Source organism: Mycteria americana, chromosome 7 (assembly GCF_035582795.1).
Source record: "Mycteria americana isolate JAX WOST 10 ecotype Jacksonville Zoo and Gardens chromosome 7, USCA_MyAme_1.0, whole genome shotgun sequence".
In the NCBI taxonomy this organism is placed as follows: domain Eukaryota; kingdom Metazoa; phylum Chordata; class Aves; order Ciconiiformes; family Ciconiidae; genus Mycteria; species Mycteria americana.
In genome coordinates this window covers 56,471,358-56,496,078 of record NC_134371.1, presented here as the reverse complement: position 1 = coordinate 56,496,078, position 24,721 = coordinate 56,471,358, and the positions used below count along the sequence as shown (strand labels likewise).

General features: G+C 38.1%; 1 protein-coding gene across 3 annotated transcripts in view; it reads left to right on the top strand.

The window, feature by feature from the left end:
* Nucleotides 1-24,721, top strand: part of MIGA1 (mitoguardin 1) — a 45,738-nt gene that overhangs the window by 9,337 nt on the left and 11,680 nt on the right. For all 3 annotated transcript variants that reach the window (XM_075508549.1, XM_075508547.1, XM_075508548.1), the window contains one exon: nucleotides 18,058-18,158. In XM_075508549.1, coding sequence (XP_075364664.1) covers nucleotides 18,058-18,158 — 101 coding nt within the window. The remainder of the gene's footprint in view (nucleotides 1-18,057; nucleotides 18,159-24,721) is intronic.

The following is a 24,721-nucleotide window of genomic DNA, read 5'->3' as shown; positions in this document are numbered from 1 at the left end:
TTCATGGTAGCTAGTTTTTCTTGGCCTGTAGGTTTTTGAGAGATCTGCAGTTTGGGGGATAATAATTAGCTCGCTGACATGAACATTTGTTTATACTTCTGTCCACTGTTAAGGGAAAGGTTTGCTTTCTAGGGAAGATGTTTGGTCAAATGCTGTAATTTTATCAATTATGTAGATGATGATAAAATCATTTGTAGAGCTCGAAGTTGATAAAAAATTATCATTTAGGGCATTAAAAGCATTGAATTAATGAAGAATTAATGAAAAGGGAAGGTTAGTAATACTGATCTGAATTATCTGTTTAAATGGTTACAGTCTAACAAATTACATTTGAATCCAGGCAAGTATGGATTGTACATATAGATGGGAGATTTTAAAAGAAAAATAATAAAGAAACACTCCTGGCATGCAATAGGAAAATTATGCATCACAGTCAGTGTAAGTTCCCAGCACAGTGCTGTAGAAAAAAGACCATTGCTAATCTCTGGCTATGTGGAAAGGACAGCATCAGCATAGAGGCAGAGATATGATCTTGGCTTTGTATGGTTTTAGAATACTGTGTCCAGTTCTGTTGTTCATATTTCAGAAGATATGGAAATACTAGACAGCTCAAAACAAGCCATAAAAATGATCCAGTTTTGGAAAAACAAGCTAATATGTGGCTTAAGTTGCATATGTCCAGCTCCCTAATGAAGAAAATACTGAGAGGTGACTTACTTGTTCTGAATAGCTACTTACACATGGAAAAGGTATGTGGTGCTGGGGGGTTTGTAGACCTTGTTGTCAAAGTCATAACCAGATCCAGTTTCTGGTTGTTCAAGTGAAACAAGTTAAGTTCTGAAGTAAGTTGCCTCTGAAGCATGTTGAGGGTATTTCAGTGTTTTAGACAAAGAATTTTTTTTTTTAATGGTGTTTTGAGGGATGTTTTTATTTGTCTTTGAGAGGAAGGGATGGACTTGGGGGTAAATGGTCATTGTGGTCTTTCTGGCATTTAAGTGTTTCCCCTTCCTACTGCTATTTTTATTTATTTCACGGGCCTTGGAGTGAACAAGAGAAAGCCTTTATTGTCCTTAATAGGTTCATAACACTTGCAGCTTGTCGTTAGAATGCTTATAACCAGATCTTATGCTTCAGGGTTTCAACTGTTGACCCACAACGGTAATCAGAAAATGTTTTGCTTTGTTTTTTCTCTGATACACATCATGGTTAGATACAGTTTGTGGATTTTTTTCTTCCATTTTCTCCATCTGAAGCACTTGTGATTAGCCACAGCTGGAGACAGAGCTCTGACAGTTGGACAAATGTTATCAAAAGACTTGCTACATAAATATCTGACTAGCACTTCTTATTCAGAAACCCTGGGTTACAATGAGCTCCAAATTTGGTCAGGAAGGAAACTTACAAAGGTAAAAACTTCCATCAGTTTCTGGTTTTCAGCTTTCTCTGTAAAATCTTCTGTCAAATTTCTGGGGCTCGTGAAACCACTGGCTCCCCTACTTGTCTACTAGTCACAGGTGTTGCTCCTTCCCAAAACCTTTAAATGTTGTTCTTCCCAGGTCATCATTTGTCTCTACCTAATCAAATTAAGATCTTAGTGCTGCCATTGATCAATCATACCACAGACTTGCTTTTCATTTTGTGATCCCACTTACTAGTTGAAGTTGGTTGGCATGATAAACAATTTGCCAACCAGCTTTGAGAAACAGTCTTCTGCAGGAGACTATGGTAACATGCTACATGGGAGAGTCAGGAATTAGTTACCTGGGACCCTGCTGGAATACAATAGCTTGTCACTACAACTACTGTCTTTCATGATGTGGCCTGAAGTGCTTCTCTTCTGTCTGCTATGACAGGTAAAAGGTGACTTGTCAGAGCAGGCAATCATCGCTTGAAGTGGTTGCATGCTGTAGTCTAATTGCCTTTTGTTTGATTCTTGTTGTGTAAATTAGCATCTCCAAATGCTTTTTTTTTTTTTCCTAGTTATATGTAAATGATGTATTTTCTCTTACAGATATTTCTAAATATTCAACTTTTAGCAGTGCAGAAGATACAGGTATAAATAAATACCTTTTTTCCCTGTGGGTAGAATTCTATTAATAGTAATAATAATAATAAAAATAATTGCAAATAATCATTTTCAACTGTAAGCTATTGTTGAGTTATAAACAATGAATACAGTCCTGGAAAAGACTTGCATTTTAAATAGAAGAAATAATGGAACACAATTATGTTCGTTGTTGTTGCATTCTTCACTGGACTTTCAGAATTATCATATAAACCAGCAAGCTAAAATAGGATTTCCATAGCAGAAACATTTCTGGACATGAAATTAAAACAAATATGTAGGGCTAAACTGCTGTTGTTTTTATGCTGATCCTCTTAGGACTGTGAAACAACATGGGAAGCCTAGAAACAGGCTTTCCTGAGGCAGGCGTAAGCTGCACTGAATCAGGAAGGAGGCAATTGGCAGAAAACTGTGAAACAAAATATTCCTCTTGTTATTTCTGAGTGGTGAATGTGAGGGGGTAGAGGGTTAAAAGCTTCCAATACTTTCTGTAGTCTGTCCTTGAAGAAAGTTCTCTTTTTTTTCTTTTTTTCTTTTTTCTTTTTTCTTTTTTTTTTTTTTTTTTTATTTTAGATCTTTTCTAGCAGACTGAAATGTTAGTCGAGCTAACTTGGGAGGAATGCAAAGAGTTAGGAGAGAAACAATAGCTTTACTTACAAGCAGAATTGCAGGTCAGAGGGGAAAATTCTCAAATTGTAGGGCTCCTTGTCAGTACTGAATTCCTAATACTTCGTATTATTATTTTGATTTCCACTGTAAAAAGGAAAGTTGGCACTCAAACTAATGGTGACTTGTGTACACTGGCCCCTAAACTTTTTAATAATAACAACATTAAAACCTATGCATTGATTACACTTTTATTTTTAAAATATTTACTTTTTATTTCATATTAATTATACAGTTTAAAACAAATGAATTGTTTGAGCTATTGCACCAGAAGATCTCTCACAAAGGTCTGTGTTGTTGGATGGTTTTGTTGGAAAGTTTGTCTGTTTCTTTTTTTAATTTTCTTCTCACACTCAAAGATATGCCTGGCATTTTGGAGGGAATGAGCACAGCCTTTAACCTAGTGACAAAACGCTTTGGAGAACATATTTACATATTAGAAACCTTTTGTCTAGCTGCTCTTAAAACAAACAAAAAAATCTTCGTATAATCAATGAAGCTGTTGAAAGCTCATTTTTATGTATTTTATTAACACAGACTTATATAATGTTTTACTGTCCATGGATGAATACCTAGGGCCTGTATTTTCCTTCCTATGTTAATGGAAATGTTAATGGAAAAAATTAGTTTGGGAGTATTTTTTATTTGCTTATACACAAGAAATGTTTCTAATTCTCAGGCTCCAATGAAGACATGAGCAATTTGTTATAATTCACTTAGGTGTGCTCTAGTGGTACATACTATAAAATAATTTCAAAGTAGCATAACTTTTTATGATAGCTTGAAAACTTTTGCTTGCTTTGTGTTCCTTGAAGATAAATTTACATTAAATGATCTCTTAATTTCTTGGAGAAAGACAGAACCTTTTTCTAGTGGCTGAAACAGAATTGAAATTGAAACAAAAGAAAACAACAGCTTTTTCTTTTTTAAGTGTGGAAATATATTCATCCTAAGAAATGCTCTTACAAAGGAAAGAAAACAATATTACCAAGTCTGAGGAAAAGCCCAGAAAAGTTATTCCAATCCTAGTTTAAGAAAATTAATGCATATTTTGAACAGAATTTAGCTTATTACAGTTTGTGGAAGTTCAGTAACTGCTGAAGCTGACTGCGTTTTACTGTGAGGTCTCTTTGCATTGCAACTTATTGCTGCAACTCCTTGTTTCTGACTCACAATAGATACTCAAAAGGCAGATGTTTGAATTGGATAGTATGTCTTCTGCTATCAATAATATTTAAGACTTTCCTTTAAAGACATATTTGTCCAATATTAATAACGCTTTCTTTATAAATCGCCTTCAGCAAAATTCTTTACCAGAAAGCACCTAAGCATAGAATGTTGAATAGTAGAGTAAGATTGGTAGTTAAAAGTTCATCTTAAAACTGTAAACAAAAATATTTCTGCAAATGTTGTGTCTATGAAAAGATTATAATGCTTGGCTTTCTCAGCGATACTCTGAATTTTGGCAATACTATGCTAAAAGTGCAATATAGCTTTGCATGGACCTGCAGTGAAGTTACTGGTACTGAAAAAGATTAGTATTTGATAACCTGGAGTGTATGTTTGCGTTTATCTTAAAAGCTGAAGCTTAGATGCCATTTCATTGCATAGTAAAACAGATTAGCTGAAGTCTTTTCAGCAGTGGCTCAAGATAATCTATTTTACTGTACACTGAACTAGTGTTGGAGAACTCAAGGTCATTCACTGTATGTTAGCTGGGGGGTGATACGGATAGAAATTTCTGAAAACACTTCCAATAAGATCAGAAAGAGCGTCTGTTTCTGATTTTTGAGGACCCTTGTTACCATTTGCCCAACAGCTTTGCTCTTAGATCCAGCCATGCAGGCTATTTATACACCTTCTTGCTTTTCCTTAAATGGCATCTCTGAAACCTGTCGTCTTTCTGTCCACACCAAAGGTCTTGTTTAAGCCCTTGTCTCTCTCACTTCTTGACTCCTGCCGTGTTCTCATGTCTTGCCTTGTCCATTTAAAACTTGCTTCTCTCACATGGACTTAACTCTTGTTTATAAAAATGACCTCTGCTCATTTTTCTGACCAGATTATTTCTTTCCCTTAAGCTGTCTCTCTCCCTCAGGAGCTTCTCTTCAAATGAAATACAAACTATTCCTCCTTTTAGCTCTAAAGGCTGCTTATAATTGAGCAACAATCCACCTACCTGATTTAATTTCCCCAACGTCGTTCACTTAGCTGTTCCTGTGCTTCCCTGCTCAGCCCTCCTAATACAAAATCCGTCTGCTATTTCTCAACTGTTTCTGCTCATTCCTTACAACATGTGAGCAGCTGCAATTGTCTCTTTCCCCAGATCTCTTTTTAGCGTGAGCTTCCTGATTCCACATAGTTACCTGGGAAAACTCTGATTACTTTATTCCTCTTTTTCCTTTCTTCTCTGCCCATCAATTTTAAATCCCTGATAAAAAGGGGGAAATACAGTGAAGCTGTTCCAGTTCCTTACATAAACTGCTGTGCAAATGTTCCTTGCTCATGCAGTTAGTGCCCCACAATACTACTCAAGTAGGACTAGTTAATGCATGCTGTATTATCTGTGTGTTTATCACTTACCCCACAACAGTGAACACGCATGACTAACACTACTTTAAAGGCATATTTTTGGAGTGTTCCTTTTGCATCTTTTTTTGTTGGCCGTTCTAGTGCTTAGTTTTAGTCAATAGCTTCTCCATTTTTTTTTTAAACCTTTTAAAAAAAGTACACATATTTACCTTCCTTTTGTGTAAAGAAAAGTGATCATTTTCCCCACACATCAGGGCTTGATTTAATAACCACTTGCCTTCATTCTGAACACTTTTGAAAAGTGGTGTATGGGATAAGTGGAAACAGCCTTCCAAAGGCAGAAACTTGCTTCCCACCCCCCACCCCCCCCCCCCCAGCATGTTCTTGTGGTATATTCTTAACAAGTTATCATTTACAAATTCTTTTTCTTGCTAAAAAGGATGTATATACACTTAACTTCTATGTGTTTATATACATTGTGAGTATAAATGTTCCAGAGGCAGGAAAAACCATACCAGACAGATGGCAAGTAGTGAGGGCGGGATAAGTGTTTATTTTTCTGGCTGGAGTATCGCAGTGTGAGGTTATATAAACTGATGATCAAGAACATGTTTTGGCCCATAGGGCTAATTCCTGTTTTAGAACTTCTACTAAAACAATTTATTCTCGCATTAAAGTCTATTTTTAAGAGAGGCTTGTCTGAAACATTCTTGGGCAAAATGAAGGAAGGAGAGCCAGAATGGGGTGGGGGAGATATAGACAGTGATAGTTCAGAGTTTGAAAAGACTTCAAAGGTAATCAGGTCTCTTAGCTTGGTAGCTTAACCTTGAAAGTGCAGAAACAACATTTTGAGCTTTTCTGGTTGCTTTTGAGCACAATATCAAAATGGATTATTGACAGAATTGTGTAAAATCAGCAAATGTAGTTCTCTGCACTATAGTTCCTTTATTAATTCAATAGTTCAGTTAGGACTAAAATAGATAAACTTCTGTCTGCAACTTATTTTCAAGGGCTTAAAATGAAAATATTGTGTCTGTGTGCACATGTGCAAAAGCTAACAACTTTTCTTAACTGATGTGTCTGCTATATTTAAATCTTGCTGCTGTTTAAGTCAAAGGCTCTGACCCATCAGCTTGGCATAAATGGTTGTAGCGTATCCACATAGCCCAGTCTTCAACGATCTCTGTTTACTGGGCTTGTTATTTAGCACTAGCCATACCCCATCGCTACAGCATTACACATTTATTTACCAGGCATATAATTTATGGGGTTTTAAAATTGTTTACCCTATAGCTGGGAGGATCAAGTAGCTTGTGTAAGCATTTCATTCCTAAAGTCCTTTTTATATCTTAGAATTTTCTTAAACTTTTGTTTCGGCTTGAAATGTTTCAAAGTTGAACCTATATGTGGGAGTTAATCTATTTTTGTGGAAAGTTATAGCAGAAGGTTCTGTGAACAATAACAACAGAGGGAGTAAAATTTATTATTTATGCATCATTTTTCTCTCATGTTTGTATTTATGCAGTAAATTACTAAAACCGTTACCAAAAATTAACTGGGTTTGAGATGTGTTTTATTTCCCTTTTGATGGCTCAAGCTAAACTATTTTTTTTTAAATAAATTACTATCAGTTCTCTAATTCTTTGTGGGATATCTGGTCTGTGCACTATGTCCCACCTTACCTAATAATCCGGTTTGTAGCAAAGTGCTGTAGTGTAGCTGATTCAAGAGCACGTGTCGATCACACCAGGCTTTATTCTCTCTACTGCTATTTAAAGCTGTCCTTGTTCTACATGCAGATATGCTGCACGTATTTAAAGGTAAACATATACATATTTCCAGATAGCCTAAATTATGTACATTTTTTATTATTCAAGCTTTGCTTTATTTTACTTCAATTTACCACAGATAACTAATGTATTGACTATATAGCAGCTTTAACTACATCTGTTTGAGTAGCTGCTAATCAGTGTAAAGATATCTTCCAGGGTCAGGTTGCACTAATCATTACTTACGTTATAATTCAAGTATTAATATGTTGTTACTAATGCATTTAGCAACCTTATAGTGTAATTAATTTGTTTTTTAATTTAAGTTTGGTAACTGGTGTTATTTAGTAAACTAAAGGTCCAGAGGAAGAACTCTTCAGTCAGTACAACTTTTTAAGGATTCTTATCTCATTCTTTCCTACTCTTGGGGGCAAGTGGAATGCAAGCAGGCCCTAATCAGTAGGGCACTTAAGATATTCTTTAAGTCATATTGTTTAAAGTTAAGCATGTGTCTTGCTAATTTAGGTTCTTAAACTGTATGCTGTGTGCAGCTGGGTTTGCAGAAGCCAGTCGCATTCCCAAGCAGTTTCACTGGAGTCTGCAGAATTCTGTAAGACAGTTCTGCTCTGAAATTCAAGTGAAGGCTAGGATTATTATGCTGTCCCTGCAGAATTTGCGTGTGTCAAATACGCTAGAGTCTCCGTTCTGAATACAGGATCCAAATGCTAGTGCAAATCAAATATATATATTTGCATCTTTTTATGTTTATTTCACTGAGGATCACCAGTTATATAGTTGGTTCTGTCTTTCTATCTTTCTATTAATTCCAGGGATAGACAGGTATCAATTTTTTTTTTCCTGATATTGTCTTCATACATGTAAGTGGAATTACCAACTGGCAGATGGTATATTTTTCTTTTAATGGAAGAACAAATGAATACTTGGGTTCCTTTTGTCAGTCTGTCTCACTTGCTCTGAAACATCAACATCCCTGAAGCATAATATACTGGCTAAAGAAAAACCTTTCCAGCAATCTGCTGTTTAAAATCTTACTTTGAAGAGAACATGTTGGGTGGTCCCATACCCTTGTGCTGTATCCAGCAAAATAGTGTATATGCTAGCATACTAAATTGTTTACTCGTTCCTTTTTTTATATAACAAATTAGGAAACTTTATAAAGCAACAAGTTTCAGGAGCTGAGCAACAGTTGCTGGTTATTCTTGTCCTTTTTCATCACTGCATGTGCTGCTATCTGCTCTTCTATGAAGAGATGCATGGTGGGAAAGCCAAGAAGGTGGCAGTGAACTGCCTTGGAGAGAAGCAAGGGATGCTGCTAGTAATGCTCTTGTGTAAACATTTTGCTTTACGTACCCACTGATTTCAATAGATTTACACAGGTGTAGTAGAACTGAGGCCAAAGGGATAAGTTCACTTACTTTTGAGACTCCTCTCTCAAGTCTGGTGAGAAGACTTTTCTACCTAACCTGCTTATGGAGGCCTCTGGTGTAGGAAAGGTATTAAAGGAGCTAATTCTAGATGTGTAAGCCTCAAAGTTAACCTTGTACTTCCTTCTCCTGTAAATATGACATTGCATTTTGAATCTGCTCTGTATCACAATGAGTTAATGTACTATCACACTGAATGTGGTTGAACAGACCATTCCATTGTCACTAGAAAGTGTCTGTGCAAAAATAGCGGTAGGTTGCACTTGTTTTTAGGATATGAAGAACTAAGAAAAGGCAGTGACGTTCAAATCTGATGACTAAGGTATCTGGCAATCTTCACAGTGCTGTGCTATAAATCCCCAGTGGACAGCCTACATTTTAAAATAAGCAGCACTGGAATTCAAACTAGACTTTGCTGTGGACAAAATAGATGTGATGCTTTCTGAACTACAGAATGGAGTACCCCTGTGAAGAGGAAACAGTGACAACTTTGTGTTGCACATCAATTGAAATAAACTCTGTCCAGAATAGACAGATGAGCAAACTTGATTGCCAGATCTTCTCTCGGAAATCAAATACAAGTACAGAAACTGTTATCTAAACTATGAGACTCGAAAACAGGAGGGTGGTCAGAAATCAAATTCTTCTGTAAAGGATAGGGATTTAAACCTTAAAATCAGGGAAGATCCACTGATTTTTAGCTTCAGTGTAAAGAAAAGAAATTGCAGACAATTGTAACCCTGTGGAAATGTAGAACCTTATAATGTGCAGTTATAAATAAGTTTACATTTTCAAAGAAATAAAAATCTGTATGATAGGGAGAGACCTAACAGTGACACATAGTTTACACAGGATATAAATCTCAAATCTGTTTCAGGATCATATGTCTATGTCAAGCAGAGAGTCAGAGCAGTAAACCAGAGAAGTGAACATATGCATACATTTATTTTGTGTTTACTAAGCTGATTTCTCAGCTGTCAGCACATATGATGTGTTAGTTCAGGTTATAAAATACACATTAGATGCTGCTTTAGTTTTCTTAAAATTCAGATTTCAGCAGTCTAGCACCACGTGTGTTTACTTTGCCTCTTCCTTGAGATTTGAATTGCAGAGTTCCTCATGGTGAGGTCTTTCTATTTTGAGATTTTGGTTTTATGATAAAGCATTTCACAGTGACTCAGGGACAGCGTTCACGGGTCACATTCTCTATAACAAAATGATATTTCTAGCCTTTTGATAATTTCTTTGCTTAAAAAAAATTGCAACTATCAGAAAATATTCCAATTCAGTTATCAAACGTATGGAAGAGTTGTTTAGCAGACAGCTTAAATCTTGAAAGAATCATTTAATTTATCTCCATTCCAAAATATCAGAGCTACATAACATATCCTAATATTCTTGAGTTATTTAATGACGAACTATTCTATAAGCATCATGGGAGAAGCATCACGATCGCTAGCCCTTGTTCTTGTGGGGGACTTCAACCTGCCGGATGTCTGCTGGAAATACAATACAGCAGAGAGGAAACAGTCCTCCTAAGGTTCCTGGAGCGTGTGGCAGATAACTTCCTGACACAGCTGGTGAGTGAGCCAACGAGGGAAGGTGCCCCGCTGGACCTCTTGTTCACCAACAGAGAAGGACTTGTGAGCCATGTGATGGTTGGAGGCTGTCTTGGGCAGAGTGATCACGAAATGATAGAGTTTTTGATACGTGGAGAAGCGGCGAGGGGGGTCAACAAAACTGCCACCTTAGACTTCCGGAGGGCGGACTTCGGCCTGTTTGGGAGACTGGTCAAGAGAGTCCCCTGGGAGGCAGCCCTTATGGGCAAAGGGGTCCAGGAAGGCTGGGCTTTCTTTAAGGAGGAAGTCCTAAAGGCACAAGAGTGGGCTGTCCCCAGGTGCCAAAAGATGAGCCGGCGGGGAAGAAGACTGGCCTGGCTGAATAGAGAGCTCTGGCTCGAACTCAGGAAAAAGAGGAGAATCTATGACCTCTGGAAGAAGGGGCAGGCAACTCAGGAGGACTACAAAGGTGTAGCAAGGCTGTGCAGGGAGAAAATTAGAAGGGCCAAAGCTGAGCTAGAGCTCAATCTGGCTGCTGCTGTAAAAGACAACAAAAAACACTTCTTCAAATACATTAGCAGCAAAAGGAGAGCTAAGGAGAATCTCCAGCCCCTAGTAGACGGGGGAGGGAACACAGTGACCAAGGATGAGGAAAAGGCTGAGGTACTTAATGCCTTCTTTGCCTCAGTCTTTAATAGCAGGGCCAATTGTTCTCTGGGTACCCAGCCCCTGGAGTTGGAAGATAGGGACGGGGACCAGAATGGAGCCCCCATAATCCAGGGGGAAATGCTTAGTGACCTGCTGCACCACTTAGACACACACAAGTCTATGGGGCCTGATGAGATCCACCCGAGAGTGCTGAAGGAACTGGCAGATGGGCTCACCAAGCCCCTTTCCATCATTTACCATCAGTCCTGGCTAACTGGGGAGGTCCCTGCTGACTGGAGATTAGCTAATGTGACGCCCATCTTCAAGAAGGGCCGGAAGGAGGACCCGGGGAACTACAGGCCTGTCAGCCTGACCTCGGTACCGGGGAAGCTGATGGAGCAGATCATCCTGAGTGCTATCACACAGCATGTAGAGAATAACCAGGGGATCAGGCCCAGCCAGCATGGGTTCAGGAAAGGCAGGTCCTGCTTGACCAACCTGATCTCCTTCTACAGCAAGGTGACCTGCCTAGTGGATGAAGGAAAGGCTGTGGATGTTGTCTATCTAGACTTCAGTAAAGCCTTTGACACAGTTTCCCACAGCATTCTCCTGGAGAAACTGGCTGCTCATGGCTTGGACGGGTGTACTCTTCACTGGGTAAAGAACTGGCTGGATGGCCGGGCCCAAAGAGTGGTGGTGAATGGAGTTTACTCCAGTTGGCGGCCGGTCACAAGCGGTGCTCCCCAGGGCTCGGTGTTGGGGCCAGTTCTGTTTAATATCTTTATCAATGATCTGGATGAAGGGATCGAGTGCACCCTCAGTAAGTTTGCAGATGACACCAAGTTGTGTGGGAATGTTGATCTGCTTGAGGGGAGGAAGGCTCTGCAGAGGGACCTGGACAGGCTGGATTGATGGGCTGAGGTCAATTGTATGAGGTTTAACAAGGCTAAGTGCCGGGTCCTGCACTTGGGCCACAGCAACCCCATGCAACGCTACAGGCTTGGGGAAGAGTGGCTGGAAAGCTGCCTGGCAGAAAAGGACCTGGGGGTGTTGGTTGACAGCCACCTGAATATGAGCCAGCAGTGTGCCCAGGTGGCCAAGAAAGCCAATGGCATCCTGGCTTGTATCAAAAATAGTGTGGCCAGCAGGAGTAGGGAAGTGATCGTGCCCCTGTACTCAGCACTGGTGAGGCCACACCTCGAATGCTGTTTTCAGTTTTGGGCCCCTCACCACAAGAGAGACATTGAGGTGCTGGAGCGTGTCCAGAGAAGGGCAACGAAGCTGGTGAAGGGTCTGGAGCACAAGTCTGATGAGGAGCGGCTGAGGGAGCTGGGGTTGTTTAGCCTGGAGAAAAGGAGGCTGAGGGGAGACCTTATTGCTCTCTACAACTACCTGAAAGGAGGTTGTAGCCAGGTGGGGGTCGGTCTCTTCTCCCAGGTAACAAGTGATAGGACAAGAGGAAATGGCCTCAAGTTGTGCCAGCGGAGGTTTAGACTGGATATTAGGAAATTTTACTTCACTGAAAGGGTTGCCAAGCATTGGAACAGGCTGCCCAGGGAAGTGGTTGAGTCACCATCCCTGGAGGTATTTAAAAGACGTTTGGATGAGGTGCTTAGGGACATGATATAGTGGTGATCTTGGTAGTGTTAGGTTTACGGTTGGACTCGATCTTAAAGGTCTTTTCCAACCTATACGATTCTGTGATTCTGTACCTTTGTCTATGGATTACAGGAAATAAATTATACTTAAATTCCTTTCTTAGGTATATTTGATTTTTACTTGGTGAGACTAAAATAATTACTTATGCACAAGTATTTTGTGCTGTCTTTACGTTTGCTAGATGAGAGCATTCAAGGTGCTTGATTATACTGCTTTAGAATATGAGAGCAGTAGCCATGTTGTTTCATTTTCTACATCATTAAACATGTGGTGCTCAGCAGATAATATAACTTTATGGACAAAGTCAGTATCTTGAAGGTCTTGAATAACCAAATTATTATAAACATCCCAGAAACTGCTATTATTTTTTTCCAAAGTATGTGAAAAATATCTTGAAGATTATAAGGTTATTTTAGGCAAGTTGCATCTTTTTCCAGATGATAAATATTGCAAATCAGTACATCTCAGTTTTCAGGTGGATTTTATTGCTTATGCTTTATTGCAATCAGCTAGACTCCTTTTGTCTTAAGAATAATATCAAAGTAATAAATACAGAACACAGTCTGAATGAAGAACATCTTGTGTTTTGCATAATGATAATTAGGTGAGCATCCAGTGTCTTGGAAAATGGGCCTTTTTATACCTGTGTGAGAGTATTGTAGTGGAAGGCTTTTATGTGGACCATGAGGATTATAGCTGTACTTGGAAACAATTATGAAAGCTCTGTTGAGTCAGCTTTTACTGAGGAAGTAAGATTTGGCCTTCTGTTTGTACAAAACCAGAAGATTATTTTCTGCATGAAAACTACTAAGGTATTTGTTAAGGATGTAATTTGAAGGCTCAGCAGTTAGCTGAGCCAAAGCTTACCTTGAAAAAGGTCTGTGAGTACTAGGAGGCAGGTGAAATTGCAAATACTAAGTACTTGGTGCTGTCCCATACTCCGTTTTCCCCAGTTGTTCCTTTCTGTTAGACCACTGCTTTGGTTGCTGAGTTCCTAGCCAAATACTGGTGAGCAGAAGCTGTGTGTTCACAACAGGGGCCTACTGGAGGTGTGAGCACATGCTGACAGCCCGGCTGGATGATCATACAGCACTGGAGTGTCTTTTTGTGGGTTTGGTGGGGGTGGGAGGAGTGTTGTTTTGGTTTTTTTAAAGGAATCTGTCACTTCAGTTTGCATCAGAGTGGTCCCAACAAAGAACCATGAGAGGTTTAACTCGTGATACATGCTGACATACTGGTAGAGTACAAGATTTGGTTAGATATTTGTAAAAGACCCTGACCTGAAATATATTTTTATGCGGAAGTCAATAACAGCTTTGTTTATATACAGTGAGGTGAGATGCCTCCAGCACTTTCTTGAACCCAGATCTTTGTGTTACTGGAGAATGTAAACACATAATTTAACAATAACTGTTAAATCCAGAATGGTCTGTGTGGGCACCCTGCTCTGTTCTTGGCTTGCCTTTTTTAACCTGTTGCTATACGACGCAGTCATCAGAAGGTGCCATCTGAAGGTTGGGATTGTTTTCTTTTTATAAATACGACATAAAATAAAATTCACTGCTTTCTAGGTGCATCCTGTAAGACTTCATGTAATTCGTTAGTAGCTACTTGGTAGGACTGATTATTTTTTAATGAATATTCAGTCAACACTTGCAGAGTTAGGACTATTTATAAACATAAATAAAGCTGCTTTTGGACACTTCAGCAACAGTGCTGACAAACACACTATGCCGCTTGTGACTAGCTAGAAGACTGTGACACATTCTCTTGAAACTGAATTATGTAGTAATTCATGCTTCTGTGCTCTCTCAACTTGATTATTGTAATTCCTTTGCCTAGGCATGAAGCCACACATCTAAGGAGCCTGACTAGCACACAACACAGTGGCTGACTGCATGGTAGCCTGGCAGAATACTGGGACCCTGCTGCTCTTGGGGTACCCTGACTTTTCATAAGTGAATTCCTTTGCAAGGTTTTCTCCTCTTCGGAGTCTGTCAGCTCTCTCCTTTCTCATCCTGCTTTCCTGCTTGTGATGTAGAACTGCACTGATGTTCCACTGAAGGGGGAGGGCTGGGGAGAATAGGGAACCATGGCTTCAACGGTGGCACTGAGAACTAAATTCCTTAACTCCCAGCGAGTTCTTTGCCAGTGGGTAACTGCTTTCCTTTTTTAACTGCTGCACGTAAGCGCCAAGCTCACTTGCGAACTCATGCCGTGTTTCACTCAGTGTTTGGAGGGGAGATAACATATAAACAGTTTTCAGTATTTTAAAACATTATGTGGAGGCGAATACTTCCCAATTGAATGCTAAAAAGTTAATTTGTGTGCAGTTCCATCTCTAAGGTCAGATTTTGCTCTGAGAGGGTTTAGAGGGTTAGTTTTGTGGTCTGTGTTACCACATGAACCTACCAGAGCAAAGACAAATAAATATTCTAGATTAGTACTCTGTGAATAGATGTGGAAGTAGCTTTGTTCTGGTTGGGTTTTTTTAGCCTGCTTAGTTTCAAATAGATAGTTGTTTGCAAAATCTTATAAATCTAGGATTAATTTCACGAGCTTTAGCAATACTCCATATTCTTAGCATGTTTTAATACTCTTAATCTAACTTTAGAACCACGTATGCATTTTAAGGCACTACAACCAAGAGTCTTTATGGCAATTACTGTTGTCAGTATCATGTCTGAAACTCTACTTCGTCCTCTTTACAAATATAAATGAACCCAAAATAACTCCCTGGCTTCTCAAATAAGTAAAGTATCTTTGAAGCTCACATACTTGCTAGTATTCCTTTCCTGAAGGTATTAGACTACATATGAACTAGGGATGACTGTATGAGCAGTTGCAGTCGCTGGTGGGTGGGTTACTCTTGCAGCTGTTCATTCCAGGAGTCTCATTGTGCTGCTGTCTCTTTTTTTATTCATGTTCTTGTGTCTAAGAATGTTCTCCTGGTACTTGCATGGTATGTACTCCAGCTGTAACTTAATTTTCACCCTAACGTTTTCATAATAGTGTGCTCTCTGCACAGCGTGGGTATTGATAAGCAGCTGCTTGGCTAGGGGTATTTTAGGGTATTAGGGTGGTGGTGGCCAGAAAGTCAGAAATAGCTGACAAGGCTGTTTTGTGTTCGTTGAGGAGGCTGTGCTTTGTATGCACATATCACTTGCCAAAGGTATTATTTCACTCAGCATTACCAACCTTTTTTTAATCAATTTTTTTGTCATAACATGCAAATTTTGTGCCTTTTTTTGTAGTAGTGAGAATTTTCTTTGAGTGGAAACTTAGATATTCCATATTCAACTAGCACGTTAAAAACATACTGTCTAGGTGACAGTTTTAGACCCATATTAGAAAACTTAGTATTATGACTTCTTCAGCAAATATAGATGTATTCAAAATCGTATTATCTCTAGAGCTTCATGTAATCTATAGCAGGCTGGATGCAAACTCTACTGAAGAACCTCTGATTCTGTGGTATTCTGAGCTGGAAACTCTGTAGTTCCTTCATTTACATCAATTTTTTTTTTTTAATTGTATGCAGAATAAATTTTAGTCAAATAGCATTATTCCTGTTTATATGTAATCAATCACATAGCCCAGTGTTAAATACTTCAGTGTCAGTTTGGGGATATGTTGTTGTCATTGAGCTATAAACTCACATATACCAGCAACACCACAGTAATTATCAGACAATATCCAAAGGCTTTGAGGCTTCAGACCATGGTATAGTTGGGACTTCCTTATGAGGGTAGTGGAGAGGTTCTTGGATTGTGAATAAGTTGATATATGAGACTACTTGACAGCTGCACTTCGTGTACATAAGAGTTGGGTCCTTACCTTCACATCTTCATTAAAGCCATCAGTAAGATCTTTATGAGAATGGCCCACGCTTTACTCTCATAGGAGTTTGTCATTTGCATTGCTACTTATGAATATAGCTGTTTATTTCTCCTGAAATAAGTGTTGCATGTTGCCTACAGACTGGGAGGATCAGGAAAATAATATTTCTTTGGATTGCACTTGAACCAGGTGCTAGAGGGCTTTTCTAACTGTGAGATGTAGAAACTTTTGTTTTAATTGCAAATTTATTATGGAAAGCCACTTAGCCAAAAGGAGATGTTCAGTGGAAAAATCTGCAACCAGGCTATACATCCCTGTACTACCCTATGTTTAACAGTATTATTGTAGTTTCAGCAACTGCTTATGTGAAAAAGTGATATTAGAAAAGCATTTAATGTAATATTAGAGGGGGATTAATGCAAATTATGAGCTAGAAATAAGAAGGAAACATCATGTTACCCGTCTGCTCTTACCAGACCTCAAGCAAATGCTTTACAAACCACAGTTTGGTTTTCTGTTCCAGTTCTTCAAATTCCAGTATGTGATTGTTTCTCAACCAACTTGGATGCTGCTGTACTTTTCCTCTTGGTTTTAAGAGGCCAGAAAAAAGAACAAACTATTAAGAATGATCTGAAAAAATCAGACACTTTTATATGAATATTGGTGAAGTTGTGATTACAAGTTGGAATTTGCCTACTCAATCTAGTAAAATCTTTGTCAAAACTTTTAATAATTTTTTCCCTCAGTGAATAGTCTCAAAGACAGATATTTATTGTTATGTGCAATTCTTGAGCTGTCGTTCCAAGTCCGTAACTAATAAAACCATAACAACCAACGAAATAATAGTTAAGTTATGTGGATTTGTAGCATTTCAATTGATGAGTAAATCATTCCAGTATATTGGCATTTGGCCACTTTGCTATGTAATAGTGTTTTTTATGAAGTATTACCGTAGCAACAGATCTGGATGACATTGGGTAGCTGGTTGCTGCTGACTATTGGAAATAAAACAGACTTTCAGCAACACATGTGTAATGTCTGAAGGTAAAGTAACCCAAAATAAATGCCTCTGCTCTACTGAGAATGTAGTATGGGGCACATCAAGCCAAAGTCTGACTTATGAATTTAATCCTTCTGTGAAAGTGTTTCTGTACGGTGAAAACAAAACCATGTATGCTAGTAATATGTGCAACAGCTGAAATCCGAGAATAAAATAAATGAAAACTGAGAGAAACTGTATTGCAGATGATTTTAAGCATAAAATACCAGTTATTTTTAAAGTGTTAAGAATTCTAGTACTATAGGAAATGCTTCTGGATGTGTTATTTCAATGGAAAAGCTTGTTGGGGAAAGAGGATCCAGAGGAGATGAAAAATATCATTTGCTCTCCTGAAGAACCAGCAAGTGAAAAAAGGCATGAGAAATAGAAAATGAAACAAATTCAAGTGAAGCTGAAACATGTTTTTTAATAATGGCTTTTAGTTAGAACAGTATTTCTTGGTTACTAAGACACTGACCATTTGTTATGTAACACAGCCAAGTTAAAAACTTAACAGAAGATTTAGATCAATATAGCAAAGTAATATCTTTAGATAGAGAGATCTTCAGAAGTCTATCAAAGAAAAGGCAAAACCCCTGGGGAAATACTTTTTCTGCTCTCTCTTCATTGCAGGTGATGTTTGTAAGTCCACTTTAAAGATGGAAAAGTACAGTCACCTTTATATATGTTAGCAGGTCATGGGGGAGTTTACTCTCGTAGTAATACAGTGTTGTGCCTTCCAAATGAAGTACTGCATTAAAGTATACATGAAACACACTTTCAAGACTTAAACGGAATTTTCTGGTAGTCTAATAACCAGGGTTTTTTTATTTTAAAGATAAAAATACAGACATTACTGTAAAGGATAATACGGATGACTTCTGCCTTCGAGATACATTAAGCATTGCATCAACAGACTCCTTTGTTTCCACAGCTGAGGTAAGACTCTTAAAGATTGCTTCTTTAAAGATTCATTGATTTATTTGAACAGTGAACAGAAGAATCTTAATTTTTTGCTAATTATTGTAAGCAAAGTGTATTTCTCTTATGGGGAATAAATAGAAGCTTTCCTTGCTTAGTTGTAACTAGCTTCCTAGCAGTTCAAGTAATGAAGTTGGGATCAATTTGCTTATTATCTTTTTTTTTTTTTTTTTTTTGTGCACTGGCAGAACGTTTCCCCAACTCCTTCTAAAAAGAAGTTGCTTTTGAAAAATATCAGATTTTCATGAGTGAAGATGCACAATCAATTGAGGCTATAGTACTTCCTTTCACCATGAACTGCATTTTTCTATTATCTTTTATTTTTCCTATTCCCTTACCATAATATAAAGACATATGAAGAAGCTTTGTCTTTTTTGGAGTTGGGTTTTTTTGGAGAGGAAATTATTAGAAATTGGCAGCTACCTATTTTAGTACATTCCATGCACAATATAATATACTTCATCTAACTTTCCCTAATCTTCTTGGATAAGACCACAAAGGATACATAAAGAGATAATCTTTGGATAACAGGGCATTGTCTATTAGCTGAAATCTGCTACAGCTCCCTTGAAGTATTCAAGATAATTTTATATACAGCAACACACTTATCTGAATGAGGAATATCTCCTTTTATAGTCTCTCAGGAGCTGAAGTGATCTTGAATAGCACTCTTCTCCAAATTACAGGAAAGGCAATTGGTCTCAATAGATGCATTCTGTGTTAGATATCGCTATCATGTATGCACTACAACTAAGCTACTAAACTCAGACAGTTGTAAAAAGAGAGAGAATTGCATACATATTCTTTGCAATTATCTTTTGACTGTCTATTGTATGGCTTGTTTTTTTCCATGACACAATTACCTTGATTTAGTAATTCAGATTGAGTTGTGATGGTATGCCTAGCATTCATTCCTAACTAAGATTGTGTCTCTAGAGACTGGTCACTCTTTCCTGTAATTTGGACAAGACCACAATCCAAGCTTGCTTCAACTCTATCAGCTCTCAAGAGGAGCTGTAAACCATTATAGTATGTACACTTTGTATCTTCCCCCCGCCCCGAACTTTCCTAGTATTTTTGCAAGTATGTGGAGATGGGAACAATCCATTATGCTAATTTGTGTTGTTTGGCTTTAAAACAAAAAAACAAACAAACAAAAAAAACCCCCAAAAAAACAAAACCCAAAAACCCTAGGATGTATCACCTCAGTGGAATAACCATCCCATCCTGAAGCTAAATTATCTCAGTATTGGCTAAAGAAATATTTGAGTCAAAACTGGCAATGGAATTGTCTTTACATATCCTGAAAATATTCTCCACATTTTGATACCTCAAAGCCACTTCTATCAACTCTTTCTTCCAGAACAAAGTTATGAAGATTTTCTCTTCCTTTCCAGCTGTTCTAGCCTTTGCCAATAGAACAAGCTCTCTGATCTCCTTTCTCAGATTTTATTGAAGAATCTATTAAAATTCTCAGCTGATAGAAGGAGTCCTGAAGATTAACAAAGCCATAAACAACTTGAAGTTTGGTGTTCAAACCAGAACACCATCAAAATTCTGGATTAAATATGAGCCACTAGGCTTAAACTATAGGGATCTCTTGTAGTAGCTAGTGGGGCATCATTGTGTGGTGCAGGTAAAAATAAAGCTGTGAATTGGTCTTCCCTTATGAATACAGTGTTATCTTGATGTAAAGTTTTGTCCATCCTCTGGGGGGGAAAATGCTTTAAATTAGTACTGCAAATAACTATGGCAATGAGAAGGAGTAATAACTACTTCTGATTGTATTTCAGCTGTTAGTAGAGAACAGTGATCACTTTGATGTAAATGGATTAGAATTGACATAACAGATTTTTTTATTCTAGACATGATGATGTCAGGTAGCTTCTTGCTTATCTACTTCTTTCATTTTGTTGTTCTTGCACTTGCAAAAAAGTGGAATGTTTCAGGCTAAGAGGTTTGAGGCTTTTCCAGCTGTGGATTTGTCTCAGCTAATGGGCAAATAGGCAGTTTTTCTTTCGTCCTATGCTCCCTGATTGCAGTTACAATTTTAAAAACTATCCTAAACTCTTTATACTGATAAAATGTTTAGCAAAGTTTTAAAATCTGAAATTCATATAAGAATGTATACTGCTGTGTGATTTTTGCCCTACTGGAATCATTAGTAATTTCACCTTCCGGGAAATTACAAAGTAGCAGCATTTTTTGTGGTCACATCATGCTACAAAGCTGTATGTTGACAGTTACTCATCTTCCTTCTGCGTTGCATCCTTTCCCAAGGAACAGGACTAAGTATTTTGTGTGACTCTGGTTTTAGAGACTGGAAGCTATTTCCATGTTCCAGTGCTGACACACAGTCAAGTCAAATTTAGTTCACTGCCCTCAGGAGAGATAACAGCAAAGATACAGGGAATCCTAAGACAAGACATAGATAGATGTTTTGATGGAAATTGATAGGGATACTGCTTAGGAGGCAACAAGAATGTTGTGCTGTGTTATACTAAGACAAAACATAAGATGATGGCTTTCAAGAAAAGAACTGTACAAAACTGGGACAGTTGGCAGAGTTTAAATCACATGCCCTTTTGATGAGCTCTACAGGATAGCAGTAGGGATGCCAAAACTTCATCTTGGCTATGGTTGATAATCAAGAGGGTGCTGAGGATCATGCACTTGATGACTTCTCATACAGAATTGTGCCAGTCTGGACACCTACAATACACAGGTGCCCGAATCCTTATAAAGATGATTTAGACAGTTGCCATCCCCAAGTCCAGGCAGACTTCCATTTGTAAACACACGTAGGCTCTCAGAAGCAGTGTAGAAGGGATGGTAAGCACAACCATTTTCCGTAATTAAGTTATTGATACTATATGCTGTGATAAATAATGGTATTTTCTTCCCCATTTGAGACTGTCTGCCATCAGCTTGTGTTTGAGGGTTAGTATCCTTTCCATATTCTTGCTATCTCACCTACTGTGTGATCAAAATAGCTACCACCTTTGGCAAGAATACAGCAATGAGTGTGCCAGATAAAGGTTTCCACCCTCTCTTTCCTGGCTTCTTTTCCATCTTTCCAATAGAAGCTCTTTCCTGCTCTCCCTAACAGTGAGCTTTGTTGCTGCCTCTCCGTTGTCGGTGCACATCCATTTATCATATCTTATTTTCATATCTTGACTAGAACTGAATCTGTAGTTCTATTATCAAATAAAATTTGCTTTCTTCTTTAACATGTTAACTCAGTCCAAAGCTTAGGAGTTTTTTTAGAATTGTGAATAAAGCCTTAGATACTCTTTTTTTTTTATCAGTAATTCCTTTACCAAGGTTGTCTTTTTCTCAGTTCAAATCTATTAAAACAAAACAGTGCAGAAAGGAGCAGGCTTTGATAACAGTGAAAGAACACCAGTTTCCGTATGCCTGTAATCATGTGTATATGGCACCAAAACCCTCAAAGTGACTGAAATTGAATTTTAGATTCAGAAAGTGCTCAGAAAGAGCCCTGTCACTGAAAGGTAGGGTTACCTTTTTCCTGGTTTCCAGATAGGTGGTTTATTCCTTTCCTGAAATAGGGAATACCAGAGGGAATAGCATTGGCAAATAATAGTAAGGTGTATTCATTGGCAAATAATAGTAAGGTGTATTCCTATAGCATTTATAAGTGACATGTTTGGTTTGTTTTTTTTCCTGTTTCATCACAAAAACCAGAGACATGCCCTCCTGTATTCTTACTGCCTTCAGAAGTGTGACCATAATCACTGATCTGATCTTCTGAGGCCTTACTGTTCTCATCCTGGTCACTTCCTCCATGTTCACGTCATCTCTCCAATTTGACGTGGATTATTGTCTTACCTCAAAAACAAATGTAGTACAGCAGTCCTGCCATCTAGCATGCCCTGGGTAGCAAATTGTAAGGAGCTCCATATTCTAACAACTTTAATGAGGTATGGAGGTGCCTCATATTTATAGTCTTAAAACGTGGAGAAAGAGAGGAAAGAATTAATCCCTGAAATCTCATTCTGCTAACAGTGATACTATTTCTTTGAAGAAACTCTACCTGAAGTGCCACTAACCACTGCCTACTACTTCGGGCAAACTGAAAAGATTTCATGATGTCCAGTGAAGCACAATATCCAGTAATAAACTTGTCTATTCATATCATCATCAGAAGCTTTCCACCTCCCAATAAATGTCGGTGGTGTTGTAGGCAACAGAAAAGTTCTGTTCCACTTTGAGAAACACCTCCTGTTCCTATGTCCTTTCTAACAAATTCCTCAAACTTCATACATCATTTGTGTTGGGTTGGTTTTTTTTTTTCCATTATTTATCTTCTGCATCCTAATAGATGTAGCCCCAGTTAAAAAGATTCCATTGTGGGGAAAAGTTTTCCATGTGGCAATGAAGAGTGGTCAACTGGAACCAGATTCCTTTGATTCCCTCCAAGGACAACTGTGGTTGCTTGCTGTATGGCTATGAATAGGAAACCTTAGGCCAACAAGTCATTAAATGGTGCTCTAAAAGCTTTAAAAAGAATAATAAAATAAAAAAATCTGGAGTTGATCCTTGTCCTCTAACAGAAACATTAGCTATGTATGGTATTTGCATAGTATAGTATATTAAATGTTTTCACTTCTAGGACAAGGAGGAGTTTCATCTAATAGCCTGTGTGTTCCTATATGCTGACTGTTCATACTATACAGTTTTTAATTTTTAGGAAATATATGTAACATTTGTAACAAATCCCCATATATGAGCCCTGAACTAACTTTTGTACCGTAATACCTCCACGTAGGTATTATGTAGGCAAAAGCCTATGTACCGGGCACAGCATGTAGCCCAGGATTATTCCACCCAGCAAGGAGTAGTACTACCACTGATGCACACAACGTAGTGAATTTGCATTCTTCATTATGCTTCAAATTAATAAAGCTGCATCAATAATTCAGATAAAATAATGTTCTGAATGTGTGTTTTCCTCAAAGAAAATGTATCAGGTGTCTTGTAATATATACAAGTAAGTATAGAAGGAGTTCCTGAAAATACACAAACTTCCTCTTTTCTTCCAGATATTAGGAAGAACGCACCATTTCATCATTTCAGTTTATTAAAGTACCTTCTCAAATGTTTTGGTTAGTAATCATTATCACATCTTCCAACTCCCAAAACATGTTTCACACTCATCCTGAAGCTACTTAATTAAAAATAAAAAATCTTTTAAAAGATAAAAATACCCAGAGAAAGAGATCATCATCAGCCTTTTTAATACAGGATAAGCATAGTTTCTCAGAATGTAAGGAATGGTGACTGTGCCAGTAAATTGACCTTTTTATTAGGGGGAGCAAGCAAGAATTCCTAAAAGGTCTAACATTGTTTATTTTTGTTACATCGTTACATTACATTTTGTTACATTCATGTAGGTGGTTATTTTGGTAGTCAACAAGGTCTTGATGCACAGCTGAGAATTTTTTCTATTTATTAAGAAACGACTTGTGGGCGGCAAATAAGAGTACTGAGTTTGTTCATTAGACCAGAGCAGTCAGGGAATCCCAGGCTTAAAAACTATTCTAACTTCCAGAGGTTTGATGCTTTACAACGGTGGTTTCAGCACCTCTTTACCAGCAGATGCAGCCTTAAAGCTAACTGACCAGACAAAACTGATTAGCATCTGAAAAAAAACAATCCATGCTGTAATCTTCAGAGGCTGCTTTGCAGCACTGTGTGTAGAGACACAAGTTATCACTACAAGGTTTGGAGTTTTGAAGACATACGTATTATTTCAACATAATGAAGTTAGGTATCCACTGCAGGTCATCATAAATGTCCTGTGCAGTGGTCACCAACAACGACTATCTTTCTTGAGCCTTGAATGGAGAGAAGTAAAGCATTACAAGATTAGATTGTTGCTCTAAGGTGATTCATCTTTTCATCTCTTCTTTGTCTGCATTTTCATATTCTTCATGTAACCCCACATGACACTGAGGAAAGAAATAGCAGACAGTTAGAGGCTGGCACATCAGGTCCATCATCACAAGGCTCTGTGTTACTCGCAACTACCAGCACTTTTGGTAGCTGTGCGTGGAGTACTTTTTCATTCTTGGTGGTGAGTTAAGAGTTTCAAAATGTGCAAAGAAGTGTTCACTACAGAGTGGCAAGAAAGGACTCAAGGAGCTTTCAAGAGTCCAGCTTACCTGTGATGACAATATGTGGGATGCTGGGGCTTTCTGCTAACTTCTGATGAATACTGAACCACTGTTGAGGAAAGTTACGCGGTGCATAGTGGGGTAAAAAGCAGGTACCTGAATACGTATCATGAATGCATGCCAGTCTATATAAGGTAGCTATAGTAAACCATCTCATTTAAAACTAACTTTTCTCTCCACCTTTTTCCTCAAAGGTAACAAGTCCTTGCAAACTTTTACAAGAAAGAGTTAATTTTCCTTTTGATGTCAGCTTGAGAAGTTCTTATCTAGAAAATGTTGTACGCTCTGCATGTTGTTAAACATTGCATATGATTTGTCCATTCT